The sequence below is a fragment of the Rana temporaria genome, chromosome 1 (genome assembly GCF_905171775.1).
Source record: "Rana temporaria chromosome 1, aRanTem1.1, whole genome shotgun sequence".
Taxonomy (NCBI): domain Eukaryota; kingdom Metazoa; phylum Chordata; class Amphibia; order Anura; family Ranidae; genus Rana; species Rana temporaria.
This window is the reverse complement of record NC_053489.1, coordinates 36,713,249-36,737,890: the sequence shown is the minus strand read 5'-3', so window position 1 is coordinate 36,737,890 and position 24,642 is coordinate 36,713,249. Positions and strand designations below refer to the sequence as shown.

General features: G+C 45.5%; 1 protein-coding gene across 2 annotated transcripts in view; it reads right to left on the bottom strand.

The window, feature by feature from the left end:
* DYM (dymeclin) overlaps positions 1-24,642 on the bottom strand; it is a 546,263-nt gene that overhangs the window by 455,141 nt on the left and 66,480 nt on the right. For both annotated transcript variants that reach the window (XM_040336503.1, XM_040336511.1), the window contains exons 4-5: positions 20,432-20,525; positions 18,677-18,810 (exon numbers count right to left, since the gene is read on the bottom strand). In XM_040336503.1, the coding sequence (XP_040192437.1) occupies positions 18,677-18,810; positions 20,432-20,525 (228 nt within the window). The remainder of the gene's footprint in view (positions 1-18,676; positions 18,811-20,431; positions 20,526-24,642) is intronic.

Below are 24,642 nucleotides of genomic sequence, written 5' to 3'. Positions count from 1 at the left end.
GACTGGCGCTTCGTTTTCCCCCTTTTTACCCATAGAGGAAAGCAGGACTCGGTCCATGTCTGCTATGCACAGTAAGCAGAGACAGACCCGTCATCCACCTGCTCAGCAGGATCAGTGGACCGATTCCCCAGTGAGCAAGCGGAGTCTGCCAAACGGAGGCGCCTGTGTGAAAGGGGCCTTTGGCTGTAAATATCGCAGGAGTCCACCACTACTGTCAAGATTATCAGACATCTATGTCCCAAAGAAGGGAGGAGAGCTTGGTTTCAAGTGCTGTCAAAATAGTGGCCCGGATTCAGTAAGATTTGCGCATAAATTACGGAGGCACAGGGCAACGATTTTGCCCTGCGCCCCCGCAAATTTGCGCCGCTGCCCTCGATTCACGGAGCAGTAGCTCCGTAAATTGCGAGGACACGGCGGCAAAATTGCCCGGCGTAAGCGCGCGCAATTTAAATGATCCCGCAGGGGGCGGGAATCATTTAAATTAGGCGCCGATCGTAAAGCGCATGCGCCGTCGGGAAACTTTCCCGACGTGCATTGCGGCAAATGACGTCGCAAGGACGTCATTTGCTTCAAAGTGAACGTGAATGGCGTCCAGCGCCATTCACGAATCACTTACGCAAACGACGTGAAATTCAAATTTCACGACGCGGGAACGGCGGGTATACTTTAGCATTGGCTGCCCCTACTATTAGAAGGGGCAGCCTTACGCTAAAGACGCTGTACGGAAACTCCGTAACTTGCGTACGCAGGGCCCGCGCAACATTGTGAATCGGTGTTATAGTATGCAAATTGCATACTATACGCTGAGCACAATGGGAGCGCCCCCTAGCGGTCATCGCAAGAATGCAGCCTAAAATCTGCGTGGCATAAGAGCCTTATGCCACGCAGATTTTAGGCTGCAGTCGGCGTTACGATGTTCCTGAATCAGGAGCATTCGTAACGCCGGAGCAAGTCAGCAATTGAGCTGCGTAACTTATGGTTACGCAGGCGCAATTGCTCTCTGAATCCGGGCCAATGTGGCCAGCTGTCCTCCAAACATTGGGGTTGGTTTACTAAACCTGGAGAGTGCAAAATATGGAGCAGCTGTACATGGTAGCCGAACAGCTTCTAAACTTTAGCTTGTTCAATTCAGCTTTGAAAAGAAAAAAACTGGAAGCTGGGTTCGTTTCTATGCAGAGCTGCACCAGATTTTGCACTCTCCAGTTGTAGCAAATCAACTCTCTGCTGCATAAAGCAGAGAGCACTCTGTGGGACCCTGCAGCATTTCTGCCAGCATTTTATGAATGGGCTGTAAAATGCAGTCCGTGGTATTGACCAACACTGCAATATAAAGTGGAGAGCGACGTGTGCCTTTTCTTTTATACATGGGACCATGTCTTGGTTCCTCTGATCTCCAGCCCTTTGCTGCAGATCCTTCATCTTCTAAAATTAGGTCTGTATTAGGCCCCTTTCACACGGACGGATAGAATGGCGCTTTTAGCTGTGGATTTTCTAGTTTTCTACTGCAGCTAAAAGCACACAATGTTTTCCTATGGCCCCATTTACACACAGCGTTTACCTGCGATTTCATTAAATGCGGTTTGGTGCGAATAGAAAAAATAGAATTGAATGTGTCCAGGTGCGATTTAGCGCAGCTATATGCACATAACCGCAGGTAATCGCAGTCTTTTTTGTCAACTGCGGATAGCAGCGCGAGAAAAAAAATAAAACAGCAAGCACATTATAATCAAAACAGTAAAAAGGGTTGCTATGGGAATGCAGCCGCATGTAACTGCACGTAATCGCAATGTACAAATGCAGCTAATCGCAGTGCCTGGAGCCTTGAATTTCACAAAACATTTTACATGCTTTTAACTGAAGCAAAACAGCCGTCCGTGTGAAAGGGGCCTTAACTACTTTAGACCCGGCCATAGTAAAAAGACGGCCTCCAGGTGGCTCTATAAATCCGGGAGGCCGTCTTTTTACGGCCACGTGTACTTCGGCCACTGGGAGGTGTGCGCGCATCCGGCGCATCCCCGAGATGTCGATGCGCTGCCTGGCGGCCGCGATGTCCTCCGGGTACCCGCGATCGGCAATGACAGAGCAGGGACGTGAAGCTCTGTGTGTAAACACAGAGCTCCACGTCCTGTCAGGGAGAGGAAACAGATGCTGTGTCCCTTGTAAAGTAGGTGCACGCGATATTGTGTCAATCTCGCTCCCTTTCTCGGCGAGATTGAGCACCTACGAGCCCCATCGCGGGAGCCAGCGCCAAGCTGGCTTGCCGCGATGGAGAGAAAGCCGTCATAGAAGCGACGGGAGATCCGACTTGGATTCCCGCCAATTCTACACGTGTGCGGCGTTTGTTATGAATCCTGAGGGGGAAGTCCCCGCCGGATTTTAAATAAAAATTCGGCATGGGTTCCCCCCTCAGGAGCATACCGGGCCCTTAGGTCTGTTATGGGTTGTAAGGAGAGCCCCCCTACGCCGAAAAAACGGCGTAGGGGGTCCCCCTACAATCCATACCAGACCCGTATCCAAAGCACGCTACCTGGCCGGTCAGGAAAGGAGTGGGGACGACACGTCGCCTCTTCTCGCTGCAATGACTTGTGCACGGCTTGCGTCGGACTTATATGGGCCTCACAGTCCCATCATGCTCCGGTAGGTACCACGTGGGTAGGTATCACATGGGTAGGTACCAGAGCATGATGGGACTGTGAGGCCTATATAAATCCGATGCAAGCCACGCACCCGTCATTGCAGCGAGAAGAGGCGACGTGTCAGCATCGGGAGAAGAGAAGAAGAGAAGACGTCACAGCACAGCGGCCTGAAGGGAGAAGTAGAAGTCGTCACAGAACAGCGGAAGAAGAGGAGAAGACGTCACAGAACAGCGGAAGAAGGAGAAGGCACCGGACAGCGGGAGGAAGAACCGGGGTGCGCCGAGTCAAGAGCGGAGAACATAGAAGAAGACCCCCCGGAGCGGAGAAGACGTCACAGAAGAGCGGTGAAGACCCCGGAGAGCAGGAGAAGACCCCCGGAAATCGGAAGAAGAAGCTCCCCCTGGTAAAAGAGCTAAAGAAGACAGGGGGAGCCTCCGGAGCAGACTAATAAAATATTTTAATACCCTGTGTTTTTTATTTGTGTTTTTACCACTTTTCCTCCAGGTGAATGGGTAGGGGTACGATGTACCCCATATCCATTCACTTAGGGTGGGGGGCCGGTATCTGGGGGCCCCCTTATTAAAGGGGGCTCCCAGATTCCGATAAGCCCCCCGCCCGCAGACCCCGACAACCAACGGCCAGGGTTGTCGGGAAGGGGCCCTGTCCTCATCAACATGGGGACAGGGTGCTCTGGGGTGGGGGGGCCCCGCAGTGCGCCCCCCTGCCCCAGAGCACCCAACCCCCCATGTTGAGGGCATGCAGCCTGGTACGGCTCAGGAGGGGGGGGGCGCTCGCTCGTCCCCACTCCTTTCCTGACCGGCCGGGTAGCGTGCTTTGGATACGGGTCTGGTATGGATTGTAGGGGGACCCCCTACGCCGTTTTTTCGGCGTAGGGGGGCTCTCCTTACAACCCATAACAGACCTAAGGGCCCGGTATGCTCCTGAGGGGGGAACCCATGCCGAATTTTTATTTAAAATCCGGCGGGGACTTCCCCCTCAGGATTCATAACAAACGCCGCACACGTGTAGAATTGGCGGGAATCCAAGTCGGTTCTCCCGTCGCTTCTATGACGCGCACGTTGGAATGTGCCGTCACTATTCCAGTGAGTGCGAGATGTCGGCGAGATCTCGGCACCATGTCGCCGAGAATCAGCGCGATGCTGTCGTGCTAAAAACACAATATCACAAACACCTACTGTACATAGGGACACAGCATCGGTCACCACCCCAGTAAGAATCACTCCCAGGATACACAATTAACCCCTTCCTCGCCCCCTAGTGTTAACCCCTTCCCTGCCAGTCACATTTATACATTAATCAATGAATTTTTATAGCACTGTTCGCTGTATTAATGTGAATGGTCCCAAAAATTTATCAAAAGTGTCCGATGTGTCCACCGAAATATTGCAGTCCTGACAAAATTCGCAGATCGCCGTATTACTAGTAAAAAAAAAAAAAAAAAGAATTCTATCCCCTATTTTGTAGCCACTATAACTTTTGCGCAAACCAATCTAGTGATCGCTTATTGCAATTTTTTTTTTTTTACCAAAAAAATGTAGAATACGTATCGGCCTAAACTGAGAAAAAAATTAAATAAAAATGGGATATTTATTATAGCAACAAATGTTGTGTTTTTTTTACAAAATTGTCGCTATTTTTTTGTTTATAGCGCAAAAAATAAAAACCGCAGAGGTAATCAAATACCACCAAAAGAAAGCTCTATTTGTGGGGAAAAAAGGAGGTCAATTTTGTTTGGGAGGCACGTCGCACGACCGCGCAATTTTAAATTTAAAGCGACGCAGTGCTGAAAACTGAAATTTCGCCTGGGCAGGAAGGGGGTATATGTGCCCAGTAAGCAAGTGGTTAATCTAGCATTATATTCTGGGGAGACACAGATCAAAGAAACTGGCAAAAAAAAAAAAAGCAAATAACTGAAAGATAGCTAGATCACACAGAGTGTTCACAGCTGCTGTCTAGGGATTGCTAGATAGCTGTGACAGTACAGAGGAACAGTGGAGTAGATAATAACCCATATGCACATTAGGAATCAAGAGGAATGGCATGTATCACTTTAAAGTGGTGAAAATAAAAAGTCCTGTCTATGTGCAGATACAATAAGACGCCTGCGGTTAGCTTTGTTAATGAGCTTTTCACATTAGCACTGCCCCAGTCTTCCCAAAGCCAGGTATACTTTAGATCTTGAAGGAAGCTGATTATCTCAGCACACATTCTAACCGTAATTCTCTATGGATGCCTGCATCACACAACTACAGAGACCACCAGCTCTCACCAGTGTTTCCACTTTTCATTCGTGGGCAAGTACGAGTAATACCAATGCGGAGAAAACTGCAACTGAAAGTATATGTTAACAATTACTACATTGTAATTCTGTGTTTTATCAATTAAGAACAGGACAGCAAGGTGCATCAGGCAGCATCGGTTCGATGCTTCATACCTTTAGCCACTCAAGCACTGGAAGGTTTTACCCTCTCTTCACGACAAGGCCATTTTTTTGCGATACAGGACTGCGTTATATTAACTGTTAATTGCGCGGTCGTGCGACGCTCAGGGATGGACTGGCCATTGGGAGTACAGTGAGTTTCCCGGTGGGCCGATTGCTCAGTGGGCCGGCTTCAGTGACAGCGGACCGCCGCCCCCCTCTGCTCCTCTGTCTCTCCCTCCCCGCAGTGCTCACCTGGGGGGAACAAAAAAGCAGAGGGAGGACCGCCGATTGGCTCCCCCTCTGGACAATCAGCATGCGCGCCCCCAGAGGATAATGCAAAAAGCGACGTACAGGTACGTAGTTTCACGCAGCCAGGCTGCCTTGCCGCAGTTAAATGTGCAAGGCGGTCCGGAAGTGGTTAAAACATCCAGGCCCGGATTCACATACATCGGCGCATATTTAATGCCACCGTAACGTATCTCTTTTACGCTACGCCGGCGCAGTGCAAAAGAGGCAAGCACTGGATTCACAAAGCACTTGCTCCCACTCGCTGTTAAAGATACGCTGGGTTTCCTCGGCGTAAGCCAGTGTAGGTGGAAGTGGGCGTGAGCCATGCTAATGAGGCGTGAACCCATGCAAATGATGGGCCAAGCGCCATAGAAGTACTTAAAACCAACGGCGCATGCGCCATCCCGTGGCCGCATCCCAGTGCGCATGCTCAGAATCACGTCGGAACAACTGCCTAAGATACGTCGATTCACTGCCTACGACGTGAACGTAACCTACGCCTAGTCATATTCACGTACAACGTAAACGACAAAAGATACGACGGCTTGTGTTCCCTGGTCCATACCTTTGCATGAGTTGCGCCTCCTATATGGGGAATAACTTTACGCCGGACGTACGACTTACGCAAACCGTGTATATTATGCGCCGGGCGCAACTACGTTTGTGAATCGGCTTATCTCCCTCATTTGCATATGTGCATAGAAAATCTATGGGAGCGGCAAATGCGCCTGGCGTAAATATGCGCCCACGATTCGACGGCGTAGGCAAGTTACGTCGGTCGTAGGAAGCCTATTTTCAGGCGTATCTAGTTTTGTGGGCACGGCGCAGAGATACGACGGCGCATATTTACACTTACGCGGCGTATCTCGAGATACGTCGGCATAAGTGCTTTGTGAATCCAGGCCCCAGTCTCTTATTGCAGGCTAAAACCATGTACATACAAAAAATACCGCTTTTGAAGCGATTGTACAATAATCTGATCATTAGTACACAGCTTTGGGCCGAAAATTATCCGAAGGTACAAAAATTTTTTCTTGTAGGATACCAGATCAGTACAGTTTTCATTCGAAAATACAACACAAACACATTACATCACTTCCGAGAATTTTTATTCTGTCGTACGAGAAGTTTTGTACTTTAGTAACATTCTTTTTTGATATAGAGACTATAGACTATAGAGTGTATTAGGATTAAAGCGGAGCTCCTCTGTAAAAAAAAAAATATTAAAAACCAGCAGCTAAAAATACTGCATCTGCTGACTTTTAATATTAGGACACTTGCCTGTCCTGGAGTCCAGCGACGTCGGCAGCAGAAGACGAGCGACCGCTCGTCACTCTGCTGCCCCCACCGCCATCCTCTGTAAGGGTATCGGGAAGCGAAGCGTTCTGGCTTCACTGCCCGATTCCCTACGGCGCATGCACGAGTCGCGCAGTGCCGTCCTCACTGGTCCCCGCTGTGTTCTGGGAGCCGAGTGTTTCAAAGAACACAACGGGCCGGAAGTGACGCACTACCCGCAGAATCCCCGCAGAGACGACTCCCGGAAGTGGGTGAAAATACCTGTCTTAAACAGGTATCTGCACCGCCCCTCCCCCTGAAAGGTGTCAAATGTGACACCGGAGGGGGGAGGGTTCTGATGAGCTTTAGGGTAGAGCTCCGCTTTAAGACACACTGATCCCATGAGAAAGAAGTCACTCCTGAGGGCTGGAGCTTCATATTAGAAAAATAGTAGCCAATAAGGCCCAGATTCTCAAATGAGATACGACGGCGTATCTCCAGATACGCCGTCGTATCTTACGCCGTCGGATCTTAACTTCATATTTACGCTGGCCGCTAGGGGCGTGTACGCTGATTTACGCCTAGAAATATGTAAATCAGCTAGATACGCAAATAAACGCCCGGCCGACGCAGTACAGATACGTACAGATTTACGTTAGGCTTTTCCCGGCGTAAAGTTACCCCTGCTATATGGAGGCGTACATGCTGCGTACCAATGTTAAGTATGGACGTCGAATTTAGAAAATTTTACGTTGTTTGCGTAAGTCGTTCGCGAATAGGGCTGGGCGTTATTTACGTTCACGTCGAAAGCATTGGCTTCTTGCGGGTTAATTTGGAGCATGCGCACTGGGATACTTTCATGGACGGCGCATGCGCTGTTCGTAAAAAGCGTAATTCACGTGGGGTCACAAAAAATTAACATAACACACTCCCACATCTACCATATTTGAATTAGGCAGGCTTACGCCGGCCTATTTACGCTACGCCGCCGCAACTTTTGTTTGAGAATACGGCACTTGCCTGTAAAAGTTGCGGAGGCGTAACGTAAATAGGATACGTTACGCCCTCACAAAGATACGCCGATCTACGTGAATCTGGGCCTAAGTGTCCACATCACCCAGGCAGTGACGTGGACATCTGAATAAGGACCCTCTGAGAAGACTGGAGACTCGGCGAGTCACATGACCACAGACCTAGGTAAGTAAATGGGGATTTCAGCTTCATGCCTGGAGTTCAGCTTTAAGTGTGAACGGGTGAATGAATATATTACATGTCAATATTCTTCCAGAAGCCCATTCTTAAAATGCAATTAGGAGGCGCCAAAGTAGGAAGGTAACACTTTATCTAAAAGTAGGAAAAGAAAGCAAACAAAACAATCCGCCTGCCATACAGGAAAGCAAACATATTATGAATCACAGAAATTAATTCGCACCCAGAAGCAAGTGATGCTATGATATAGAGTTAGCAATGCAAAGTATGTATTGTATTCACTACAATAAGGCGCCCGGAGCTCCCCGTGGACTTCCTCTTGGGCCTCAGAAATTGATACCATTAGCTGAGGTCACCCTGATGTTGAGCTACGTGCGGAGGGACGCAAATGTCACATTGTAAACAGTCTGACCAGATGACTGGAGCCACCGCAGCCTTTTACTTTATACACAATTATAAGAATGGCAAAATTATTAAGAGATTACATGTCTGCCGCTAGAATAACTGGGCTCCAGGACAGAAATGTATTTGCCAACAAAAATACACTCGATGGCGACCAAGACCAACTGCAGACTATAGACTTTATAAGGTTTTCAGGTGTACTTCGTACCATGATATTGCGACTCAGCCTATTTACACAATGGGGTTGATTTAGACCCTTTTCACACTGAGGCGCTTTGCAGGCGCTATAACGCTGAAAATATCGCCTGCAAAGAGCTGCTGCTGTCTCTCCAATATGAAAGCCCCGAGGGGTTTTCACACTGGAGCATTGCGCTATACCGCTCCTGCCCATTGAAATCAATGGGCACGCGGCTATACTACTGGCTTTGCAGCGGTTTGAACCCTTTCTCGGCCGCTAGCGCGCGCGGGGGGGGTAATAGCGCCCCACTAGCGGCCGATTAGCTCAGCGAAATTGACGGTAAAGTGCCGCTAAAAATAGCTCCGCTTTACAGCCAAATGCACCCACCGCCCCAGTGTGAAAGGCGTCTTACTAAAACTGGAGTGTGAAAAATCTGGTCAAGCGGTGCATGGTAGCCAATCAGCTTCTAACTTCAGCTTGTTCAATTAACCGCTTAAGACCCGGACCAATATGTAGGTAAAGGACCAGGCCCCTTTTTGCGATTCGGCACTGCGTCGCTTTAACTGACAATTGCGCGGTCGTGCGACGTGGCTCCCAAACAAAATTGGAATCCTTTTTTTCCTACTAATAGAGCTTTATTTTGGTGGTATTTGATCACCTCTGCAGTTTTTATTTTTTGCGCTATGAACAAAAACTTTTTGCTATAATAAATATCCCCCAAAAATATATAAAAAAACGTTTTTTCCCCTCAGTTTAGGCAGATACGTATTCTTCTACCTATTTTTGGTAAAAAAAAAAAAAAAAACGCAATAAGCGTTTAGCGATTGGTTTGCGCAAAATTTATAGCGTTTACAAAATAGGGGATAGTTTTATTGCATTTATTTATTTATTTTTACCATTATTTTTTTACTACCAATGGCGGCGATCAGCAATTTTTTTTCCGTGACTGCGACATTATGGCGGACACATTGGACAATTTTGACACATTTTACGCGGAGTTCTATGTTCCAGAGAGGGGCCCCAGTGACTTACTGGGTCCCCAGTTCTATTGAAAGGATCCCAGGCTGGGTGCCGTTCGATTGGGGGGTCGGCTTGAGGAGAACCCGGAGGCAGGTTGTCCAACAGGGCTTGAACGAACCAATCAGGGATCTGGTAACCGGAATGCTGACAGGTACGCTTTGCTGTCATCCGGTGACCTATGCTAAAACCTACTGGAAGGATTCGCTCAATTCGTCCATTTAGAGCAATCAAAGTAATAGGCCTGTGGCAGAGGCCCTGGAGCCAGGTCTGTGAGAGAGATCTGTTCCTCCCAGCAATCTGGGTGACACTTCGGCTGCCAGGCTTGTGGCAGAAGTCTGTCCGGGGGCACTTCACCCACTCTGGCTAGAGTGGCAACAAACAGAATTTGATACTACTGAGAGCAGGATTGCTCGGTTCATATCAAGGCCTGATACTGCAAAGTTCTCCCTTGCTTCATCAACCTTTTTCTCTCCCTATCTGGTGTTGATGTTGGCCATGTTGGGCCTGGAAATAAAGAATTTGAAAACCATTCTTCATGGACTGGACATTCGCTCACTACTCTGTTCACCAATTACACCCTAGACAACACTGAGGTAACTTAATACGCCGATCCCAACAACAAATCAGCGCCTCCTTCGGGGGTAGCGCTACACAAGTTTAGGAGATATTCACGGTACCTACAGCTAAGCCCCATCATAGTCTTACCTGTAGGTTAAAGTGGTGTAACCACTTTAATTTAATTTTCATGGGAAAGACGGACTTTGCAATTAACGTATTTATCGGCGTATACCGCACACTTTTTTTCCCTGAAAATCAGGGCCAAATCGTGGGTGCGCGATATACGCCGATACCCGCGCCGAGTTTGAATACTGCGCCGGCATATACCGAGCACAGTACACTCGTGTATAGTTGGGCAGGCTCGGCTCCTCTCGCGCTCACGTCCTGGACGTACAGGACATGAGCGCGAGAGTAGCCGAGCCTGCCCGACTATACACGAGTGTACTGCGCTCGGTATATGCCAGGGCAGTATTCAAACTCTGCGCGGGAAAGCGGGGATGACGCCGCAGAAGGACGCCAGACCCGACGAAGAGGACACCCAAAGCCGCAGACGGACGCCAGACCCGACGAGGCCGCCGATGGACGCCGCGCAAGACACCAAAACTGTAAGTACAAAAATCTTTTTTCCACAGTAATGCGGGTCCACTTTAGGGGTGCGTGCTATACGCCGGAGCGCGCAATACCCCGATAAATACAGTAATTGCAATTTATCGGATTACTCTTCATAAAACATTCTGGAGTATATGCAAAATGCCATCATAAAAACTGAGACAGCAGACTTTGTGAAAATGAATATTTGTGTCATTCTCAAAACATTTGGCCATGGCTGTACAGACCAGAATAAAAGAAAACTAGGACCCCACCTGTCACATGACTAGGGATTTAGGTATGCGATTTGGGACTTTTGGGTGGATTTGTTTTTAAATACAAAATTATAGATTAGGTAAATCAGGGTAGAGAAGGACAGAAGTATTTTATTTTTCTTCCTTTGAGATAAAACCCTGAACCCTACAAAAATGTCAAGAGAATATTATACATAATTTATATAAGATCTTATCACTGGAGCACATTAAAGTTTATCTTATGTTAGATTTGTAATCCAATCACATTGCAGGCAAGTTTATTTTCATGACCTGCTCCTATGACCTGATTTTCCCTCTTAGACAACTTCTATAAAAGCCATACTAAGCAGCGTAGGCACAGCCATCAACAAGCTATACAACATTATTATGCTGTTCCTTTACTGCCACCTACAGGATACTTTAATGCTTACAATCGCGCTTACCTCCTGAACACACTTTTAGGAAAGATTTGGACATGCCTGTAAATCTTCTTTTCCTCCGAAGACCGGTCTGTATTATTTGGATCACACTCCAGAGGCTACTGACAGGTGGTGAGGAAGTGCTGTGATACCTCCTCACCGCCTGTTTTAACCAGAGTTAATTTTGGCAGCAAATTTCGATTTAGTTTTAGTCTTAGGACTAAAATGGCATTTTATTTTGATGCAATTGTTTTTAGTTTTAGACGTATTTAGTCGACTAAATCTCTATTAAATTTTAGTCGACAATCTCATTTTAGTTGTCTAAAATCTAATGGATGTAGTTAAATAGTAATGCATTAGTTAACATTTCCCTACAATGTCCAAACTCATTATATACTGCTGGAGTGAAAAATCTAACACGTTATTATTTATGGTAATGGAGGTATAAACATGCACTATAGCAGGGCTCGACAAATCCCGGTCGCCAGGTCGCCATGGCGACTAGAAATAGGGTCCTGGTGACTTGGCTTGGCTTTTTTTTTTGTGAGCTGGCGCCATCTGGTGGTGAGCCGTTGGTATTACAAGTTATTACCACCAGATGTGTAAGCTGACGCCATCTGGTGGTGGCCGTTGGTATTATAAGTTAAGCATTACAAGTTAAACAGCAATTCTAATGTAATTTTTCACTATTTTCCCTCTAATTAGAACCCCCAAACATTATATATATTTTTTATCCTAACACCCTAGAGAATAAAATGGCGATCGTTGCAATACTTTCTGTCACGCCGTATTTGCGCAGCGGTCTTACAAGCGCACTTTTTTTTGGGAAAAAATTACACTTTTTTTAATTAAAAAATAAGACAACAGTAAAGTTATCCCCATTTTTTTTAATATTATGAAAGATAATGTTACGCCGAGTAAATTCATACCCAACATGTCACGCTTCAAAATGACGTCCGCTCGTGGAATGGCGACAAACTTTTACCCTTTAAAATCTCCATAGGCGACGTTTAAAAAAACTCTACAGGTTGCATGTTTTGAGTTACAGAGAAGGTCTAGGACTAGAATTATTGCTCTACCGATCGCAGCCATACCTCACATGTGTGGTTTGAACACCGTTTACATATGCGGTCGCTGCTCACGTATGTGTTCGCCTCTGCGCGCAAGCTCATCGGGACAGGGCGCGTTTTCTGGCTCCAAACTTTTTTAGCTGGCTCCTAGATTCCAAGCAAATTTGTCAACCCCTGCACTATAGGCCGGTGTTCATTTTTTAAGTCAAATTTAAATTAAGTTTTAGTCTTCATCTTTTGACTAAAATGGCATTTTAGTTTTATTTTAGTCATCTCAATTGTTCGTGCCGTATTTTAGTCAACTAAAATTAACACTGGTTTTAACCCCATTTTTGAAGACAAACACGCAACAACTGCATGCACTGCACCCAATTGCCAGATGTTTGCGGTGCTTCTCCAATTACTTGAATGTGTAGCATTTGAAGGGTTTAGCGCCTATCGATCGTTACATCTTGTGTAAACTGCCACAGGCGCAAAGCAGCATGACCACAGCATGTAATTGCCTATTGCAGCTTAAAGCGCAAGTCCCACAAACAAAAAATATATATATATATATATATTAAAAGCCAGCAGCTCCAAATACAGCAGCTGCTGACTTCTAATAAATGGACACTTACCTGTCAGCTCTCGGATGCCCCCGCCGCCATCCTCGGTGAGGGGATCCGGAAATGAAGCGTTGCGCCTTCACTTCCCGGTTCCCTACTGCACATGCGCAAGCCGCGCTGCGTGTCTTCACTGGTCCCCACTGTGTTCTGGGAGCTGTGCGTCTCCCAGAACACAGCGGGGGTACCGAGTAGGCGCCAGAAGTAGGGTAGATCACAAGTAGAGCTACACGATTCTGGTCAAAATGAGAATCGCGATTCTTTTGCTTAGACTAAAGATCACGATTCTCTCACGATTCTCAAAAACTGAATGCCAGAATCAAACTTTGATTCTGCTTTTTTCATAGGAGTTATATGGTCTTTAACATTATAGACATATCACTGGTCTGTTTTTTATACATCCGAAGCAGTACCACTGGCAACCACTGGGTGGCGCATGGATACACACTACAGTTGTACAGAACTGTGAGAGAAGCCCAGGCATCTATCCAGCAGCGCAGGCTGCTGACGTCAGTTCCGATATCGGCGCCATTTGCGTTCCACGGGCGGTGAGAGAAAAAAAATCGCAGGTCATCCAGCCTGGAGATCGGGGGGGGGTGAATCGAGATCGCGATTCTCTCTGCGATTAATCGTGCAGCTCTAATCACAAGGTGATCTATGCCAGGAAGTGGGAACAAATACCTGTATTAGACAGGTATCTTCTCCTCCCTGAAAGGTGCCAAATGTGTCACCGGAGGGGAGGAGGGTTCCAAAAAGTGGAAGTTCCATTTTTAGGAGGAACTCGACTTTAAAGGAGGGGCGGTTGGTCAGCAGCAAAAACCTGTCTCAAACGTACGTTTGAGACAAAGTCCATTCACATGGGAATATGTATAATTTCTGCAGAAATACAGGTTCTCGCTGGCAGATGATTCTGCAAAAAATATGCATCTAAAGTACTCGTGTTTAGATGCATTTAGAAGTGTACAGCGTTTTAGACATGTGCAATTCTTCTTTCATTCAAATGAATGGCTATACATTTACACATGTAAAATCCTTCCTTTTGGTGCTTTTTGTTATGATGTTTATCGCACTGTTTTTCTTACGTTTCTCTTTTTAATTAAGGAGTTTGTCTGATTAAAAAAAAAAAAAAAAAAAAAACTCTGGTCCTGGATGCAGAGGTGTTCTACTTATTTTTTGCACAGCTAAACGCAGCGCACATTTTCGCAGATACGCGCAGCTCTGTATGGGCTCATTGATTACTATAGTTATATGTGGACAAAACTATCGGCAGCCTTTTTTTTTATGGCTGTGAGAATGAACCCCTACTTCCCTGCAGCCGATGGACACATACAGATGCAAATATAGTGGTAAATCAATAGTTGACAAGCACAAAGGATCAATGAAGAGAAAGTAAGGCCCCTTTCACAGGGGCGATCTGATCAGGTCTGCCTGTAAGTTTTTCAGGTGGACCTGATTGGACCCTCCAGTCTCTTCTATGGAGTGGCAGATATCCGCTGACACCCGCCGCCATCCAATACGATCCTGTCCACCCAAAACCGGCAGATGGTGGTCCTATTACCCATCCATCTGGCCCAATCAGATTAGATGGAAACAGGCAGGCCGTTTCCATCCAACTGCCCATAGTGGAAAGCAGGACTGTGTTGGCGTCCGCTCTGCATAGCGCAGCGGACCCAGACCTATCATCCGTCTGCTCAGCAGACATTTGCAGAAAGATCCCCTCCTGAGCAAGCGGATTCCGTCTAGCGGAGGCGCCTGTGTGAAAGGGGCCTTAAAGTAGTTTAGGATGTTTAATAATTTTACAGGAAAAACAGGAGTATTCGATAAGATAAACCTAACTAAAGGCTGCAAGGCAATATAGCAGGGAACAATATCATCCAACACACAGCTGACTTCTGCAACATCTTCTCCTCTCACTGTAGTGCAAGCAGGCACAGATTACATGAGAGTGGCAACTCCGTTCTGAATTAAGGAGCAGTGCCGCATCATTATACATCAAAGGAAGCTGCAGTAGGTAGGCTTCACAGGCAGGATCTACAGGTATTTGGCTACTTTCACACTGTCGGCGCTAAAGCGGCGCCATTTTTAGCAGTGATTTACCGTCGTTTTTGCGCCGCTATTCGGCTGCTAGCAGGGCGCTTTTAACCCCTGCTAACGGCCGAAAAGGGTTAAAACCGTGTATACACCGCTCCTACAGCGCCTAAAAGATGCGGCTGGCAGGACTTTTTGGAGCTCCCTGCCAGAGCACTACTCCAGCGGGAAAGCACTCAGGCTTTTACACTGGGGTGAGAGCAGGGGCTCTTTCAGGGTGCTTTGCAGGCACCATTTTTAGCTCTATAGCGCCTGAAAAGGTGTGAAAGTAGCCTTCATCAGACTTTGCAGGGGGGTTAAAGCGGAGTTCCATCCAAAAGTGGAAGCCGACATCACTGGATTCCAGGACAGGTAAGTGTCCCAATATTGAAACTCAGCAGCTACAGTATATGTGTAGCTGCTGACTTTTAATTTTTTTGGTGTGGGGACTGGAGCATCGCTTTAAGAGAAAGCCAAGTGCAGATGCACCAATTTTGAACAAAGCAGCAATTTTTTTTTTAATGATAGGCCATAGTTCTATTAAAGGAAAAATTCACCTTTTTACAAAAAAAAAAATGCACATCTTTTTGCAGATAAAAAGTAAGAGCCTGTAAGAGCTGATGCCATGCAGGTCTCTGGCACACTGTCAGTGTATCTGTTTGCCCGTATCTCGAATGGGCACGCCTATACTCGCCGACACGAACACTCAATGAACTACTACAGAGCTGTGGCAATTCAAGCCAACAGCAGCAAAAATACAGAAAATGTATACATTGATTAGTGCATGTTTTTTAGCACTCATCACTGTAATAATGTCACTGGTCCCCAAAAAGTGTCACTTGGGGTCAGATTAGTCCGCCGTCCCTCTAAAAATTGCAGATCGCCACCCATTACCAGTAAAAACAATAAAAAAAAAATAATAATAATAAAAGTCCACAAATCTATCCCCCCATTTTGAAGAGGCGATAACTTTTGTGCAAACCAATCAATATACACTTATTGCGTTTTTTTGGGATTTTTTAAACAAAAATATGTAGACAAATACATATTGGCCGAAGCTGATGGATATATATTTTTTTTTAGATATGTATTATAGCAGAAATTAAAACATTTTTTTTTTTTTTTTCAAAATTGTCAGTCTTTCTTTGATTACTTTGTGCGCTATTAAAGAATGATTGACAATTTTGAAAAAACAACCTCTTTTTTACTTTCTGCTATAATACATATCCAAAAATATATATAAACAAAAAACTAATTTATTCATCAGTTTAGGGCAGGCCAATATGTATTTGTCTACATATATTTCTATAAAAAAAAAAAAAAATCGCAATAAGTGTATATTAATTGGTTTGTGCAAAAGTTATCGCATCTTCAAAATAGAGGATAGATTTATGGACTTTTTTTTTTTTTTAATTGTTTTGTTTTAACTGGTAATGGCGGCGATCTTTGATTTTTAGTGGGACTGCGGGATCAAAAACCACCAAAAGAAAGCTCTATTTGTGGGGTGTGGGGTGATTTTTTTACATTCCATTAATGGCGCCCCCCCACTGGCAGAACAAAATGGTGCATTCCCCCAACACTGCCTGTGTTGATGGTGGAATCAAGCGATTTTCTTTCCTTCCACCTGCGGTGGGAGGAAAGAAAATTGAGTCATCTATAGGCTGCCTAAGAGCTAGTGTAATCAAGTGTATTGTTTTTACACAGGATCTTTCTGACATGTCTAGCGAATGGACAACTTTTTACATAGGATCCTGCGGTCATGTAAAAGCTGCTCATTCGCTATATGCTTGTGCTATAATTTTCATGCATACAGTGTACACAGACCCTCCTGGGCGCTATAACTGCTCGGGGCCAACATGTGAACATCAACTATGTGCAGCTGCTGCTGCCAACATAATGTTAAAGCGGTTGTATAGGGTCTTTGTAACTTTTACCTACAGGTAAGACTATAATAAGGCTCACCTGTAGGTATAAAGAAGATCTCCTAAACCTGTACGGTTTAGGAGATATTCCCCCCGCAATGCGCCGCTGATTGCAGCGGCGCATGCGCAGCGGGGATCCTCGGCTAAAGGACCGGCAGCCGCCGGACCTTGCCGGTTTGAAGTCTCCCAGGCGCATGCGCGGGAGTGACGACATCGCCGCTCCAGCCAATCACAGCACTGGAGAGGCGATACCCGGAAGACACGCCGAGTCAAGATGACATCTCGCTCGGCGTGGACCAGGTAAGTTCTCTTCACCTCGTTCCGAGGTAAGTATTTCATAATGAGCTAATATGCGGTCCATACTAGCTCATTATGGCTTTTGCCTTTCAGGTGAAAAAAATAAATTAAAATGAATCGCGGGTATACAACCGCTTTAAATGTTTACATCTCCCACTGAATGAATCATTCATGTTACGATGGTGCATACGCATGAATGACCAATTCTGAATGACTATAGCCCAAGGTCATTCTCTGCATGTACCGCCACCACACGAAGGACTCATCGTAAAAATCAAGAGTTTGTAATCGGCGTGCCGCTGGCTACACAATATTTATTATTTACATGTCAACCATGAGCAGCGCTGGCAGCCTAGAGGGGCCATGTACGCTTACTGTACACATGTTAAGTTTAGCACAAACATTTACACGTGTACAGTGAAAACTACCATCAATATATTTGACTAGTCTTGGTTTATGCATCCAAATGCGGCAGAACAGATCAGTGTGCGTTGGTCCACAGCGTACAATTCTGTTGCATTAATATTTATATAAAATAACCAATTTGTACGCAGCAAATTGTACGCCCATTTGCATGAGCCACAAGCATTAAAGATGCCACCGAATTTCACTGTACGGAGAGAGACACAATTAAGAAGTGGTCGGGGGGGATTTATATTTCAAACTGCAGTCTTATAGAACAGTGGTCATCCACCCTGTCCTCAGAGCCAACTAACAGGCCAGGTTTTATGTACAGTAAAACCTTGGTTTGAGAGCGTTTTGCAAGACAAGCAAAATGTTTTGATACATTTTAGAGGTGCCGCTCTTCTCTTTTATACCCTGTAAAAAAAATGCTTTGATATACAAGTGCTTTGGATTACAAGCATGTTTCTGGAACAAATTATACTCGCAAACCAAGGTTTTACTGTAATACTTTTTGGGAGATGCAGACTAGAATACTGCAATCACTGAGCAGCAAATGATATCACCTGTGATGTATTTCAGTTATCTTGCAAACCTGGCCTGTTAGTGGGCCCTGAGGACAGGGTTGATGACCACCGTTATAGAATATCTGATCATCTGCTGTATCAGTCTGGTTCACAGCAGTGCGGCTTTGAAGTAGACTATACAGTGAAATGTCATTGCTGCCCACTGACCAATTCTGTGCAACTTCATTTAACAGATGCCAATGCAAGTTGCAATGAAGTTGCACAGAAACAGTGCAGTAACCTTTTTCAAAGTTGCTGCAACTTGAGGTTGCGCCGATTTGAACAGTTCCATTGCAGCAAATGAAGTTGCGACTTGTCATGTGACTAAGAACTGCCAAGTCGCACGGGTGTGAACCTGGGCTAACCAGAAAATTAAGCGCTGTACAATTTACAGTGGCCGGGCCAATCCTGTGTGCTGACATGACTAGCTCCTGCTAGTCATCTGTGTGTTTCGTTTAAACCCCGTCAAATCCAACTCACCGTATGTTCCAGGCTCGGTCTGGTGATAGGAGAAGTGATTGATTAGCTCCCTCTCGGAGACGTGGCTGATGAAGACCTTCAGCAGACAGCTAATTATGAAGAGGGCATTGTGGGTCTGCCAGAGGAAGAGCTGACTGCAAGGAAAGAACATATCCAATTTATAATGATGTATGGTCACCACACAATCCTGCTACATCTCTAGGACACACAATTAAACCGTCACTTCGATATAAAATCGTAAATAAAAGCTGTCTGTATATAAAAAAAAAGTGAATATTTACTTCTCCTGATGCCCACGCTGCTCCATTAAATTGCCCCCAAAGTCTCTTCAGTAACCCGCATGTCTGGCAGCATCGATTCCCTGCTAACCCGCTGCATACCGTGGTTCCTCCTGCCAACCTCTACATCACTACAGGACACAGTACTGCCAGAAAGTTCAGCAGGAGGAACGCACTACAGACACAGATCCACAAATACAATATCATCTGAGAACAGATGGAGTCTTCATTTTAGAACTGATTTGGTTAATTTTGATAAATAAATGCATTTTATTTATTTTCCTAGATTTTTAACCACTACCCGACGGCCGTACGACTTTACACGGCTGCGGGGTGGTTCTGAATCTCTAACTGGCCGTGTTTTTACGGCCTGCGCGCGCATCCGGCGGCGGCACACGCGTGCTCGCCGCATCGCTGAGATGCCAATGCGAGTGCCTGGCGGCCGTGATGTCCGCCAGGGACTCGGGATCGGCGGCTACAGGGACAAGACGTGGAGCTCTGTGTGTAAACACAGAGATCCATGTCCTGTCAGGGGAGAGAGGAGATCGATCTGTGTCCCTTGTACATAGGGACACAGCATCGGTCACCTCCCCCAGTCACCCCCCTCCCCCCACACAGTTCGAACACAATTTAGGGTACACATTTAACCCCTTCCTCACCCCCTAGTGTTAACCCCTTCAATGCCAGTCACATTTATACAGTAATTAGTGCATATTTATAGCACTGATCGCTGTATAAATGTGAATGGCGCCAAAAATGTGTCAAAAGTGTCCGATGTGTCCGCCATAATGTCGCAGTCATGAAAAAAAATGCTGATCGCCGCCATTAGTAGTAAAAAAAAATACAAAATAATAATAATTCTGTCCCCTATTTTGTAAGCGCAATAACTTTTGCGCAAACCAGACGCTTCTTGCTTGCTTTTTTATTTTATTTTTTTTACCAAAAATATGTAGAAGAATACGTATCGCCTAGACTGAGAAAAAAAAAAATTTTGAAAAAAATTGGGCTATTTATTACAGCAACAAGTAAAAAATATTTTTTTTTTTTTCAAAATTGTCGCTCTATTTTTGTTTATAGCGCAAAAAATAAAAACCGCAGAGGCGATCAAATACCACCAAAAGAAAGCTCTATTTGTGGGGAAAAAAGGACGTCAATTTTGTTTGGGAGCCACGTCGCACGACCGCGCAATTGTCAGTTAAAGTGATGCAGTGCCACAATCTGAAATTTCACCTGGTCAGGAAGGGGTATATGTGCCCAGTAAGGAAGTGGTTAAGCAAGCGATAAAATCTTGTTTTTATAATTTATGATGAAGTGGTGGCGTTGGATCATCTATGCCAAGAAGGCAATATTGACTGTTATGGCATGCTATCCTGAACCTGTACTGCCACACAATGGATGGAAGTTGTATTACAAGTATGAGTCACCCCACAAATACATTATTTCAGGACCCATCTTATTTGACCGCACATGCTCTTACTTCTGACATTCTGCAGAGATCTTCAGTTCTTTAGTCCGGGATAATAGCACCCTAATTAGAGAGCCAAGGTTTCCTGTTCTTGGGTTGTTTTCAACTGGAAAACAGAGAGAAAGAAAAAAACCATGATAACATGTTCCAATTAAGAACTAATTATTTTTGCCTCAAAGTTTACTCTGTACTTTAATGGCCTGTCATTTAGGTAATGTTCTATAACGATTCAGTTACTAACTGTACTAATAAACTGGCTTTTATCTGTGTGCAGGATGCAGTGCCCTGATGGGAGTATCCATGTACATTGTCTAGGAACATCTTCAACTAATTAAAACAAATGAATCAAAAGAGCTAGTACAATTTTGATTTAAAGCTGAACTCTCAGCAGATATAAAAGACAAATACATGCACCTCTATGATCATTATTATATACTTACATTTATTTTTTTATACATAGAACAGGGGGAAAAAAAGATGGGACTTTGTATGAGGCAATGAGGGGTAGATTCATGTGCCTCCATCCCTAATATATTTGGACCAATACCGTATATTAGGGATGGAGGCACATGAATCTACCCCTCATTGCCTCATACAAAGTCCCAACTTTATTTCCCCCTGTTCTATGTGTATTTAAAGCGGGGGTTCCGCGGGAAAACGTTTTTTTTTTTTTTCAGATGATTCTCCCGCTGTTACCTTTGCAAATCGGGTACTCACCTGTCCTAGTATTGCAGCCGCCAGCATTGTCTTTTACCCGCAAAAGATATTTTATAAAATTCATAGATGGAATTTTTCCAGGAAAAATTTTGGTTTTGGGATATACTCGCCGTATAAGACTACCCCCTTCTTACTAGTCTTTCTGGAAGCTGAGGGGTAGCCAGAACCGCTGACAGAAACAGGCTTTTTCAAATCTCACTGTGCCATTACATTACATGCCCCACTGTGCCATTACATTACATTCCTCACTGTGCCATTACATTACATGCCCCCCCTGTGCCATCACTTGCACTGTGCCATCACTTGCAAATCTGCTGGGAAGATTTGTGTTCCTCCTATCACAGAACACTCTGAGGAGAAGGAGCGTCTTTTAAACCATTCACGCTCGGGCTCGCAGCACGGAGACTGTCACCGCTGGAAAAAAAAGCGAGCACGGAGACCGTACCCGGCATATAAGACGACCCCCGACTTTGGATGCATGTTTTTGCATCCAGAAAGTCATCTTATACGCCGGAAAATACGGTATTCCCCCCTGTCCCATCCATGAAGTAATTTTGCACTTACTCTCATTATTATGTTTTATTATAGATAATTTTGCTTTCAACAGCTCCTGATGATTGGGAAAACCCATGAAACGCGTAGAGCTACTCAACTACTGTTACATGCTACAACATTGCAAAACTATGTCTGAGATTCAATTGTTTGCTGTATTTATGGCAATATATGGTTATATGTGTTTATTTACAATACCTATCTATGTTGGATTATATGTGTATACATATGAACTATTAAATTGTTACCCAATGCTTTTTTTATTATAGTTATTACTATTATACAACTATGTATCAGGAATCAATAAACATAAGTGCATTTTTAATTTTAGCAGTGTGCTTCATTTAAAGTCATACCAATCACCCCCCTTGTCCAAATATTTTTTTATACAAGCAGTGTGACTACCTGGTAGCAGCCCCTACACAGCTGAGCTGGTGTGAGAGGAAGATTCAGTACAAGCAGCCAGTCAGTTCATGTGCTTACAATATGCATGCTGATAGATGGAGAGAGCAGTGTGACAGATGAGCTCATCACTGTGCTGCTTCCCCTTTCACTGTTGAGTCATTGGCAGGGGGATGGTACAGGACAACCAGTGAACCAGGGCTCAGAAATGGGTTGAATGATGTGGATCATCAGACTGAAGACATCTAGTGGCAACAAAAAAGTTCTGTGGGGAAAATCTCTGGATTGAAGGTAACTATTGCAGCTAAAGCCGACTTTGATACTTTATTTTTTAATGAGATATTCATTTTTGACAATAACCGTCAATCATATGTAAATCGCAGCGGCATTCATCTGTAAAAAGCTGCATCCGCCAGCATAGATATGTAAATGAAGGCAGCTTCCAGAACCCGATACGCCCCACCCCCCGGGCTTGCAGACCTCGACAACCACAGTTCAGGGTTGTCTGAAAGAGGCCCTTGTTCTCATCAACATGGGGGCAAGGTTTTCACTAAACACCCACCCCACCCCCCCCCCATGTTGAGGGCATGCGACCTGGTATAGTTTGGGGGGTGACGCTCGCTTTCCCAACCTGCATGCTCGGATAAGGGCCTGGTATGAATTTGGGGGGGAGGGACCCCATCAGCTTTTTTTTTTTTTTTACATTTTGGCAGTGGGGGGGCAGTGGCGGTGTCCCCTCCGAATCCTTCCTCGACCCGAAGAGCCTGGTATGGACCTGGGGGGACCACGCCGTTTTTATTTTTTTCACCTGCAAATATTTTTTTTTCTTTACATTCAGATGTGAGCTTTAAGGCAGTCCCATAGACGGTGCAGATTTGCACAATTCCCCCATCAACACAGACAGTGTTGACAAGGAAATACCTGCTGCCTAGCAATTGTCTTCTCCTATCAGGGGGGCGGGGGAAAGCTGTTCCCGACGGGAGCAGCAGTTTGCGATAATCGGAAGCGTTATGTGTAATTTGGCCCCTTCTATGACCTAAAAAACCTGCCTGGCTATAAACCCCCCCTGTAAACTGACCACAGTTTATAATGGCTGCTGAGCCCTGACACTGTTGTCAGTTTACTTGCCTCCGTCAGCCGCAGCCCAGCTCCCCCCCCCCCACCCCCTCCCCTGCTGCTCTCATAACTACTATAAAAGCCACCCATCCCCTCTGTAACATAATATGTGCCCCTGTGTTATATGAAAACAATATATATATATATATATATATATATATATATATATATATATATATATATATATATACACACACACACACACACACACACACACACACACACGCCAAGCTGTACCTATATCAGAGCGACTCCCGGTGCTTAAGTCACTCCTTGTCTTTCTCTGACATCAGGGATGCTGTCAGCCAAGCAGAGGAGAGAGCCGAGGAGTCACGTGAGCACCAGGAGACGCTCTGATATAGGTATAGATTAAAAAAATATACCGTATTTATCGGCGTATATCGCGCACTTTTTTGCCCTGAAAAGCAGGGCAAAATCGTGGGTGCGCGATATACGCCGATACCCGCGCCGAGTTTTGAATACTGCGCCGACATATACCGAGCGCAGTACACTCGGGTATAGTCGGCCAGTCTCGGCTTCTTCCGCGGTCACGTCCTGGACGTACAGGACGTGAGCGCGACAGTTGCCGAGCCTGCCCGAGTGTTCTGCGCTCAGTATATGCTGGCGCAGTATTCAAAACTCGGCGCGGGAAACGAGCGGGGAGGACGCCGGACCCGCCAAAGAGGACACCAGACCCGCCGAAGGGGATACCGGACCCGCCGCAGAAGGATGCCGGACCCGCCGAAGAGGACAACCGAAGCCGCAGAAGGACGCCGGACCCGACGAGGCTGCCGATGGACGCCGCGCAAGACACCAAAACTAAGTACAAAAATAACTTTTTTTCCACAGGATTGGGGGTCACTTTGGGGGTGCGCGGTATATACGCGGGAGCGCGTTATACCGCGATAAATACGGTATATATTAAATAAAATGGAGAACAGAATAATTGGGGGGAAAAAAGGTGAAGGAAAGGCGGATGAGAAACAGGAAAAGGAGAAGGGGGGAGGGAACTTTAAATGTTAACTCCCTATGCATGGGACTATAGCTGGTCATACACTGATACAAATTTGGCTGGTTCAGCAGGGACTGGCTGAATTTTGATCAACGTCTGGCTGTCCCTGCTGGACAGTAGTAGATCAGTTTATCAACTCCTGTCAAAAGGGACTAAAAACTTTTCTTGATCAGCGGCTGCAGCAATTGATCAGTGTATACCGAGAGTGGTAGATCCTGCACTCGGGTTCCAGCAGGGGGGGGTTCTCTGCCTGCTGTCTGAAAAAAACAAAAAACAACTCACAGTGTATGGCCGGCTATGGCGCAAAAAAAGAGCCATAGACCTAAAAAAAACTAATAGAAGTTCTATTATTCTTTCCTAAAAATAGAAGAAGAAGAAGAAAAAAAAAAAAAAAAAAAACAACCCCAATTTGAACATTTCCTGC